Raw genomic sequence first — 11277 nt, 5'->3', positions numbered from 1 at the left:
ATCACAAGCGAAGAAATATTTCCTTTTTTTGGTTTTGACTTTCTCACACCTTACAATTTCATTGAATTTCCCCTTGTTCTTGTGCTATGGGACAAGGAGAACAGAAGTTCCCAATCCACCTTCTCTGAACTATTCATTTTTCTTCATTTTCTTATGTCCCCTCATCTCTCTATCCTTTCTAACAAACAATCCCAATCTTTTCAATGGCTCCTCATATCAAAGTTTTTCCAGACCCTTGATCCTCCATGACTCTTCTAACAAACCCATTCTAGTTCTGCAACCTCACACAGAGATGCCTTCTCTGCCCACTCACTCATGACAAAATTAAGCATTTATTTTTTATCTACATGTGAGCATAATAAAGTATGCAGATCTACATTACTTAAGATGGAACACAACTACTGGAGGACTCGAGCCAAAAATTCCCTGTTCTCTTCACCTTGGAATTTAATAGCTCTATCAGTACTAAAGCATGCATACTTTCCCATATTTTACGGCAGCATGTCCAACCTTTTCAGCTGAAGGGTTAAACACAGTATCTTTAAAAGGCCAAGGGGCCTACAATGAATAATTTTGGTCGGATTCTCCATCCTGTTTTCCTCCTACTGCACTGCTCAGGTAGTGTGCAGAGAGCAGGCTCCTGGACCTCCCTCCAGCAGCTCCTGTTGCAAGTGATATTTTAGGGCTTGAGAGGGGCATGTCAGGGGAGCTAGAGTGGCTGGACTGCACTATTGCCTGGCTATCCCTAATGCCATATTGTCCCTTGGGGATCAGAGCCAGTAAGTGCAAGTTAGCCTTTGCTAGTAAGGAAAAATCAAGGAGCTGTAATTCGTTGCTGGTTTGCAGCTTCTCCTTTCTCTCTCTCTTGGAGTTCCCCGAATGACTGCTTAGAGACGAGCAACCACCCTTTGCTAGGCAGAGTCAAGTAAGCTCCTAACCTGCTCTCCCCAGGGCTCTTGCAGTCTGGAAGCAGACAACAGAGCAGCCAGAGCCTACTCTCCTTCATCCTGTGATGCAGGAGGTGGCCAGCAGGGGAACTGCTGAGAAGCTCCAAGAGGGAAAGGAACTGCTCTGAACGTTCCAGAGCTGCTCCTGTGGCTGAAGGGAAAGCAATGAGAGGCAAAACCCTCTACTTCCAGTCCACAGCAATGAGGCTGATACAAACAGTTTAAAACTGGCAGTGCATAGCTCAAGAAACACATTTTAGTTTCATCTTATAATATTTTCTTCTTAATACAGTTGTCTTCAAGGGCCACACTTAGACTTTTCAGAGCTTCAGGAACCCCCTGGATCACAAATTGTACACCACTGTATTTGTGTGATGCTTTTGGTACTTACTTCAGGTCTGAGGATAGCCTTCTTACAGGCCTGACATAAAGCACCATTCTGGGAGAAACTGAGGGGAAGGCGACGGGTTCGATTCTGGCAAGTCGGCTCCTCACATATTAACCAACTCTGCAGAAGGAAAAGGGAAAAGAGAGGATTAAATAAACTTTACGATGATTAATTCAAACTACTACTTCCTTTTTTCCACCCAAATGTTGAACTCTGCCTAGATGATTTTAACAATGTTTAAAAAGGACATACTCTCTCTGATGATAAAGTACTCTAGGAAAACACTAACTAGTAAGCCTCAACATCCTCTGGGAGGTTGGTATTGTAAATAATACCCATTTTAAAGATGTAGACACTGAACTACAGAGAGGTCAAGGTACTTGCCCAAGGTACGCTAGTAAGTGGTAGAGCCAAGAAAAGAACCAAGCAGTCCTGACATCAAATTCCTTGGTCTATCCCAGGGATCGGCAAGCTTTGGCCCGTGGGCTGCCAGGGTAAGCCCCCTGGCGGACCGGGTCAGATTGTTTACCTGCTGCGTCTGCAGGTTCAGCCGATCACAGCTCCCACTGGCCGCGGTTTGCCGCTCCAGGCCAATGGAGGCTGCAGGAAGTGGGCCGAGGGATGTGCTGGTCGCCGCTTCCCACAGCTCCCATTGGCCTGGAGTGGCAAACCGCGGCCAGTGGGAGCTGTGATTGGCTGAACCTGCGGATGCGGCAGGTAAACAAACCGGCCCAGCCCGCCAAAGGTTGCCGATCCCTGGTCTACTCACTATACAACACTCTTCCCCTACTGCCATAACATACTGTATTCTACGCTGAACAGATGCATAACCCCAGGTGTGTGTTCTGCATCTACTTTCCTCTTCCACAACTGTGCAGCGAAGCAACACTAGCGGGACAATTCTGGGGCAGCATGACAGAATGGCAAAACATTTAAGTTTCTTTTCATTCGCTGGCTTCTAGCAGGTATAACCTGTCTATTTCCATATTAATCTTAAGAAATTGCCATATAGACCCCACAGAGGTCCTGTTAATTGTCTCATTCATAACTTTTATTTTACATCTCCCTCCCACACCCGTCCAGTGTTGCTTCATGGGGTACTGACATAATTTGCTTGCTTGAGTTTTAGGGGGAAGTAAGGGATTACAATATGGATCTATTTTGGTGGCTTTCCTAGTGATAAGCAGGGATTCTTCCATAGGAGGACCCAGCAAATCCAACACTGATAGACATGATTACAAAGCATTCCCCAACCTGTCCGGCTGAGCAAAAAAAAATCTGGCCCAGCTGGTTCCGATACAGCCCAGGCAAAGTGTGCAGAATCTCTCTCTCAAGAACACAGAGGTAAGCAAAAGTACTAGTAAAGAGGGGGAGCACTCCTGAGGCTAGTGCAATGCTCCCTGTTTATGCCTAGGCAGAACAAGCACAGCATCTATCAGTGCACTACCTGTGCTCTCAAGGGAGGGTTTTATGCACCTCCAAGCAGGACAGGGAAGGTTTTTCTGACTAACATCATGCTAGAGGCAAATTCCACAGCACTGCAGAATTTCTATGCAGAATTCGTGGTTTACACCGTAACCATAAAGCGGGCCAGAAAAATAAGAGACTATTCAGACACACAATGACAGAGAAACATTTTGAACATTTCTTGTTTATAACACTTGCTCAGTGGGTTTAACTTTTAGAAAATGCAATTAGATATAAAATTAGAATTAATATAAAATTAAATGTTCAAAGGTCTGGGAATTCCAAGAGTTAAGGTATCTCCTTAAGGGTTAGCTATACACCTACATAGTCCTTTTTTAGTGCCATTTTCATGGTTAAATGTAAACAGCTATTAACTAGTTCTTAGGATTCTTAAACTACATAGAACAATACAGACTACAATAATGCTTCAAGCTGAAGCCTTAACTTTTGGAAGTTCCTGAGTTCAGGCCTGATCGAAAGCCCATTGAAGTCAATGGTGACTCTATTGAATTGAACAGGTTTGGTTCAGCTCCAGTTTTACATATAACTAGTTCATATATACATATTACATATACAATTACAAATACATATCTCGTATAGAATTACATATAATTGGTTCTCAGCTCCAGTTTTACATATAAATCTCCACACATGTACTCAGATTAAAAAAAAAAGTACAAGTGCTACTAAATTGCAGCACATCTGTAAATGACTCATATTTAACTGACTTGGGGGCAGCTAAAATCCACGTGTGAAAATGCCAACTTTAAGCATTCTTCACTTAAAACTAGTGAACTGATTTTCTTCACACTTGAAAGATAAACTAATATGATTACTCTCTATAAATACACAAGGGGCGGCGGGGGGGGGGGGGGGGGTAGATACCAGAGAGGGAGAAGAGCTATTTAAGCTAAAGGACAACATTGGCACAAGAACAAATGGGTATAAACTAGCCATGAATAAATTTAGGCTGTAAATTAGAAGTTTTCTAACCATCAGAGGACCGAGGTTCTGGAACAGCCTTCCAACAGGAGTTGTGGGAACAAACAACCTAACTAGTTTTAAGATGGAGCGTTGTAAGTTTATGAACATAATTAGAAGAGGCATTGCCTATGATAGCAGGGGACTGGACTCAGTGACCCGGGAGATCCTTTCTAGTCCTGTCATGGTATAGACAGAGATAGTAGATTGGGAACTTCTATCCTCCCTGTTACATAACACATAAACAAGGGAACATTCAATGAAATTAAAAGATGAGAACGTAAAAAAAAAAACAAAACAAAAAACCCACCAAAAAAGACCCCAATAAAAAGAACACTTTTTAACACAAGTGGAACTGTGGAACTCATTACTACAGGAAGTCGATGAGACAAAGAATTTAAGATTTAAAAGAGTGGGTATTTATAGGGATTTCAAGAATACCCAGAGCTATCATAAATAGATAAAAACAAAAATTATGGAAGGCATATTAAACTTCATGCTTCAGGCGTTAAAACAATAACTACTATATTAGGAAGAGACCAATGCAAGGGACAGATTGTCACACATTTATCTACTGAGGGGAGGTCTCACTGAGATTGGGCAATTTTTTTTTACCTGAATAGTATTTTTGAAAAAAATGCAGTTTCAGTCAACTCTAAACTATTCACGAATTTGACCCAAATTGTCAAATAGTTTCAACCAAAAAAAATTATTTTTTTCAGGCTAGATTCACAAGTAAATTTAGGTGCCATTCAGAAAAGAGGAGGAGGTGGTGTCCCTTTGTACTTAATAACACACTGGTTAAGGCATTCACCTGGTATGCAAGAGACCAGTGCTTAATTTGTAATAAAAGAGGTGCTGGGGCTCAGGCAATTTTTTACATTCATAACTGATGCCGCAAGCCCAGAGGTGCTGGGGCTATGAACTGCCAAGCTCAGAGGTGCCAGGGCTTAGCATTTTAAGAGACTGAGGTTAATTTTCCCACTCTGTAGCAGGGACTTCAAACCAAGTATCCCACATCCCAGGTAAGTGTCCTAATCACCAGACTATTCGGGGGCGGTGGGGGGGGGGGGGGAAGTTCCCTCTTGTTGAAGTTTTTCCACTTTGTATAAATACTTAAATATTAATTGGTCCAGAGAGAGAGAGAGAGAATGAATTACTCACCCAGGTACAAAATATGCCTTGTGAGGTATCATTTGAAAGCTAATAACTTGCTGGTCAATAATATCATGGTGAAATGTACATAGCAACATTATATGTAAAGTTATGAATACCCCCTATATGATGTCTGTTAGCATATGTTCTAACCCACCCAGCCATGTCAAGGCAAAAGTTGTTAAACAAGTCTATCCTCAACAAAGGAAGAAACGGTTACTTAATGTAACTGTAGTTCTTCGAGACATGACGTAAACGTGTATTCCACTTAGATCTGTACGTGCCCAGTGCACTGGAGCTGAAGAAATTTATGTAGCGGTACCTGTAGAGGGGTGGCGTTCACATCTCATGGCTGCAGCTCCTCACCTGGCTACATGAGGCAGCTTTTCCCTGACCCTCTCTCAGTTCCTTCACACCAAAATGCCCAGAAATGTGATTCCAATGCAAAGAGGACAGAGGTTGGGTCATGGAATACACATGTGCATCACAACTCCGAAGCATCACAGTTACAGTCAAACTTCAAAAACAGACTCCAACGAGAAACTGCAAAAGTGGAATTAATTTGCAAACTGGACACCATTAAATTAGGCTTGAATAAAGACTGGGAGTGGATGGGTCATTACACAAAGTAAAAACTATTTTCACATGCTCATTTTTCCCCCTACTGTTACTCACACCTTCTTGTCAACTGTTTGAAATGGGCCATCCTGATTATCACTACAAAAGGTTTTTTGTCTCCTGCTGATAATAGCCCACCTCAATTAATTGGTCTCATTACAGTTTCTATGACAACTTCCACCTTCTCTGTATGCATATATATTTCTTCTTATTATATGTTCCATTCTACGCATCCGATGAAGTGGGCTGTAGCCCATGAAGCTTATGCTGTAATAAATTTGTTAGACTCTAAGGTGCCACAAGTACTCCTGTTCTTTTTGCAGATACAGACTAACACGGCTGCTACTCTGAAACCTATCTTCCTACTGTATTTTCACTGCATGCATCCGATGAAGTGGGTTTTAGCCCATGAAAGCTTATGCCCACATAAATTTGTTAGTCTCTAAGGTGCCACAAGTACTCCTCGTTTTTTAAGTTACAGGAAGTAACCGTTTCTTCAAGTAGCTGCAGCTGTACATTCCACATAGGTGACTTACAAGCCATGCCCTCTGTCCCTAGCAGGCAAGGCTTGGAGTCTACCTGAACAACGACTGCAGAACCTTTCCACTTTGCATCCCCCTGGAAGAAACAGTTATGGCATAATGGTTCGTGAACGTATGCATCAATGACCATGTAGCAGCCGTGCAAAAGTGCAATACAGAAACGTCTCTGAGAAATGCTATGGATGCTGCTTGTGCCCTCATAGAATGAGCTCGCACCTGCTAAGGAGGCAGAGCCAAAGCTATTTCATATGCAGTTTCGATGCAGGATGGTATGCATTTGGAGTCTGTCTGCAAAGAGACCGCTTGACCCTTCATGCTATCTGTATATGATGGCATGGCATTGGAGAAGACTGATCTTCCCTGAATGTGGGGATGAAATGCCAATATTGTTGCCAGATGCAGTTTCAATGAACTAAACGCAAGCCCCAATGATTGAAGGTGCAGCAAGTACTTCAAAATGTCCTGGATAGAGACCAGCAATGTTTGTATTCCGCAACTAATGACCACACCAAAAATCTCTTCCATTTCACTGAATAGGCCATCCTGGTGGAGAGATTTCTATTGTTAAGGAGGACTTTCTGGACAGCCTCCGAACATCACTCTTCCTCTTTATTCAGCCATGCAGCAGCCATGCCATGACACGCAGGGAGCTGAACACAGGGCGTAAGGAGTGGCCCTGGTTCTGAGTAAGTTGGGATGATAAGGAAGTGGTTTGGGATGCTGAACAAACAGTGCATGAAGGCAGGAGAACCAGCTCTGCCTCAGCCATGCCGGGGCACTGATAATGAGCTTGGCCCATTTCACCTTGAGCTTGAGGATGACCTGAGGGATGATCAGGGGAATGGCATACAGAACAGCTAACTGCCAGCTGAGGTGGAAAGTGTCAGACTGAGGCCCCCTCGAGAGCAGAATAGACATTTCCTGTTATCCCTTGTCGCAAACAGGTTTACTGCTGGGACGCCCAAAACTGTGAAGATGACCCGGAGTACATTTGTCCTCAGATACCACTCATGACTCAGGAAAAATACCCGATGAGATGGTCAGTGAGATGATTCTGAATCCCCGGCAAGTTAATGGCTATCAGAGTAGTGTTTTCCTCAATGCAGAATTGCCACAGCCAGATCGTTTCTAGACAAAGCAACCTGGAGTGTGCTCCTTCTTGTTTGTTCATATAGTATATCACAGCAAAATTGTCAGTACGTATGTGAACTACTGAGTCTCTGATACGGTCCTGAGAAGTATGGCATGCATTGTAGATGGCCTGAAGCTCCAGAACATTGATATAGAGTGAGGCCTCTTGCTGTGACCACGGCACCTGTATTTTCAGAGACCCCAGGTGTTCCTTATAACCTATCAAGGAGATGTCAGTAACAACCAACATGGTGGGCGAGGACCGGACAAAGGGAATACCTTCGCAAATGTTCTCTGGATTCATCCACCACTGCAAGGAGTCCAGGACCAGTGGAGGATGATGAATCAGTCTATCTAAAGGGTGAAGAGTGGGACACCAAACAGTCTTGAGCCACACGTAAAGGGGGCAAAGGTGCAACCTTGCAAACTGGACCAGCTATGTGCAAGTGGCCATCTGGCCCAAGAGCCTGAGACTTGTCCAAACTATCGTGGAAGGCTGAAACTGCAGACTGAGGTACAGGCGACAAACTGTCTGAAAACGGTAAGTTGGCAGAAACGCTTTTGACGTAGTGGAATCTAACAATGTCCCAATGAACTAGGCTTTCTGAGTGGGAGCCAAGGTTGCCTTTCTGGTGTTTAGGATGAGACCAGATGGTCGAGCAAGTGCAGTGTCATTCCGACATGAACAAGAACTTTCTCTCTGGATCTGCCCCTCAGTAACCAGTCATTCAAATATGCGAAGATGTGAATTTCTTTCTTCCAGAGGTATGCTGTAACAACGATCATTCATTTGGTAAAAACTTGGAGGCAGAAGAGAGGCAGAAGATAAGTACTCTACACTGAAAGTGGTGTTCCACCACAGCAAAACAAAGGAACTTTCTATGGTTTGGCAAAATCGCCACATGAAAGTAGGCATCCTGAAGGTCCAGAGCAGCAAGCCAGTTGTTCTGACACAACAGGGAGAATAGTAAACGGAATGACCATTTGGAATGTCACGTACCTGATATATTGGTTGAGATCACAAAAGTCGAGGATGGGTCTTACCCCTCCCTTGGATTTGGGTACCAGAAAGTCCCAGGAGTAGAAGCCATGACTACGGTGTTCCAGCGGAAACTCCTCCATCACTCCCGAAGTAGAGAGCAGACCTGCTCAAGGAGCAGTATCTTGTGAGAGGGGTCCCTGAAGAGAGATTGGGAGAGAGGATGGAGAGGAGATGTGGAGAGGAACTAGCTGGCCTAACCTGATCTGACAGTGCTTAGGACCCAGCTGTCAGTATCAAGCCTTAAGTATTGTGAAAGCAGGTTAGCCTATCTTCAAGGACCACATGGTAGCCTAGAGACCTTGAAGGAGTGCAGTGTCTTGTCAGTCTTATCAGAGAACAGTGTTTGACCGTAGAAGAGCAGATCTTCAATGGCTTGCTGGACATAGGGGACAATGCCTGAATTTTGCAGCCAGGAAGCCCTCCTCACAGTGACCACGGAAGCCATCACCCTAAGAAGTCTGAGAAGTCTAGTGCGGACTACAAGGTTGTCTTAGCCCCTAAGCAGCCCTTCGTGAGAAATAGCCAAAATTCATCTTGCTGGTCTGAGAACTCTGACATAACTGTGTAGTGAACAAAATCCTACTTGGACAGCAAGGTTTTCTGGTTAGCAATTCATATCAGTAAGAAAGAGAAGGTGTCTTTCTGCCATGAGGTGCATTCATTTAGAGTCCTTATGCTTGAGGGTGACTTAAACCTGGCTTGATGGGCTCTGTCGCTTGCCACAGTTACAAATAGGGAATCTGAGGCCAAATAGGAATAAAACAGCTCAAATCCCTCAGGGGAACTGTAGCACCGTGGAACCCAAATAATCACCAGTCATGTAATTATGATATGTTTTGTACAAAGATGCCATGTAAGGTATCATAGGAAAGGTCATGATCTCCTGAAACCCATTGTTCTGTCATAATATGTAGATCATTAGTGTATATGAAGTTATGAAATGTTGCTGTATGGTTATTATTGAAATACTCTAAGTTTGGGAATTGTCCCTTGCTAGTTCTCCAGTGACAATAACGGAAATGATCCTCACCCCGGTGGGCATTAAACGATCATTAATCAGCAGGGGAGTCGTAAACAAGTGATTTACAATTCTGTAAGAGAACCACCACACAATGGTGATTGCTCAACCTTGTGACTCAATAAGACCCAGCCCAGACATGCCTGGGCTAGTGGACTATAAAATGAGGAACAGTGGCATTGTACTTTTACCTTTCTCCTCCCCCACCTATGCTGGGAGCAACAAGAATGCTGGGAAGACAAAGACTTGAACTGAGGAGACTAGGCTTAAAGGGAAAGCCTATGTATTAAGGGCTGTAACCTACCTGTAACATCCAGTGGGGTGAGAAAAACTGCTTAATCCAAATATTGCTTAGGTTAAAGATTTAGACTGTGAGCTTACTTTTTATTTTCTTTGATAACTACTGACTTCTTGTGCCTACAACTTATAATCACTTAAAATCTATCATTCTGTAGTTAATAAATCTGCTTTATATTTTATCTAAAACAGTGTGTTTTGGTTGAAGTGATTAGTAAATCTCATTTCAGTTTACAAAAGCTAGCGTGTGTCCTCTCCACATTGAGGGAGGGGCAGACTGCGTAATGAACTTACAGTGGTCAGGCTTCTCACCAGGTACAGTTCTGGAGTGCAAGGCTGGGGACTTGGGAGATTTGCTGGTGCCTTTCTCTGTGTGATTCGTGAGTGGTTCAGGGAACATTCGTGCAATCTAGCTGGGTGTGGGGCTCCACATGCCGTTGTGCTGAGTGATAACAGGACCTGCCGGGGTTTGCTGCTTGTCACTCGCAAAGCACTGTAAAAGACAGCCCAGGCTGAAGAGTTAGGGGGTCACAGCAGTACCTCAGTTCCAGGTTGCACTTAGGTGTCCCGTCACAGAAGGAAATAGCACTTTTCCATGTGCTTAACCATAAACGATATCAAGCCATTGTGTTCCAGAGGGCCATAGCCAGTTATCTTCCTGATAACACCATCCTGGCCACTATGGATGTAGAAGCCCTCTACACCAACATTCCACACAAAGATGGACTACAAGCCGTCAAGAACACTATCCCCGATAATGTCGTGGCTAACCTGGTGGCTGAACTTTGTGACTTTGTCCTTACCCATAACTATTTTACATTTGGGGACAATGTATACCTTCAGATCAGCGGCACTGCTATGGGTACCCGCATGGCCCCACAGTATGCCAACATTTTTATGGCTGATTTAGAACAACGCTTCCTCAGCTCTCGTCCCCTAAAGCCCCTACTCTACTTGCGCTATATTGATGACATCTTCATCATCTGGACCCATGGAAAAGAAGCCCTTGAGGAATTCCACCATGATTTCAACAATTTCCATCCCACCATCAACCTCAGCCTGGTCCAGTCCACACAAGAGATCCACTTCCTGGACACTACAGTGCTAATAAACAATGGTCACATTAACACCACCCTATACCGGAAACCTACTGACCGCTATTCCTACCTACATGCCTCCAGCTTTCACCCTGACCACACCACACGATCCATCGTCTACAGCCAAGCTCTGCAATACAACCGCATTTGCTCCAACCCCTCAGACAGAGACAAACACCTACAAGATCTCTGTCAAGCTTTCTTACAACTACAATACCCACCTGCGGAAGTGAAGAAACAGATTGATAGAGCCAGAAGAGTTCTCAGAAGTCACCTACTACAGGACAGGCCTAACAAAGAAAATAACAGAACGCCACTAGCCGTCACCTTCAGCCCCCAACTAAAACCCCTCCAACACATTATTAAGGATCTACAACCTATCCTAAAGGATGACCCAACACTCTCACAAATCTTGGGAGACAGGCCAGTCCTTGCCTACAGACAGCCCCGCAACCTGAAGCAAATACTCACCAACAACCACATACCACACAACAGAACCACTAACCCAGGAACTTATCCTTGCAACAAAGCCCGTTGCCAACTGTGCTCACATATCTATTCAGGGGACACCATCACAGGGCCTAATAACATCAG

At 44.1% G+C, this 11277-nt stretch overlaps 1 protein-coding gene across 4 annotated transcripts in view; it reads right to left on the bottom strand.

Annotated features, from left to right (window-relative positions):
- Positions 1-11277, bottom strand: part of POLA1 (DNA polymerase alpha 1, catalytic subunit) — a 351814-nt gene that overhangs the window by 93178 nt on the left and 247359 nt on the right. For all 4 annotated transcript variants that reach the window (XM_073357730.1, XM_073357757.1, XM_073357741.1 and 1 more), the window contains one exon: positions 1339-1455. In XM_073357730.1, the coding sequence (XP_073213831.1) occupies positions 1339-1455 (117 nt within the window). The remainder of the gene's footprint in view (positions 1-1338; positions 1456-11277) is intronic.

Source organism: Lepidochelys kempii, chromosome 1 (genome assembly GCF_965140265.1).
Source record: "Lepidochelys kempii isolate rLepKem1 chromosome 1, rLepKem1.hap2, whole genome shotgun sequence".
NCBI classification, from domain to species: domain Eukaryota; kingdom Metazoa; phylum Chordata; order Testudines; family Cheloniidae; genus Lepidochelys; species Lepidochelys kempii.
This window is presented reverse-complemented; position numbering and strand designations above follow the sequence as displayed.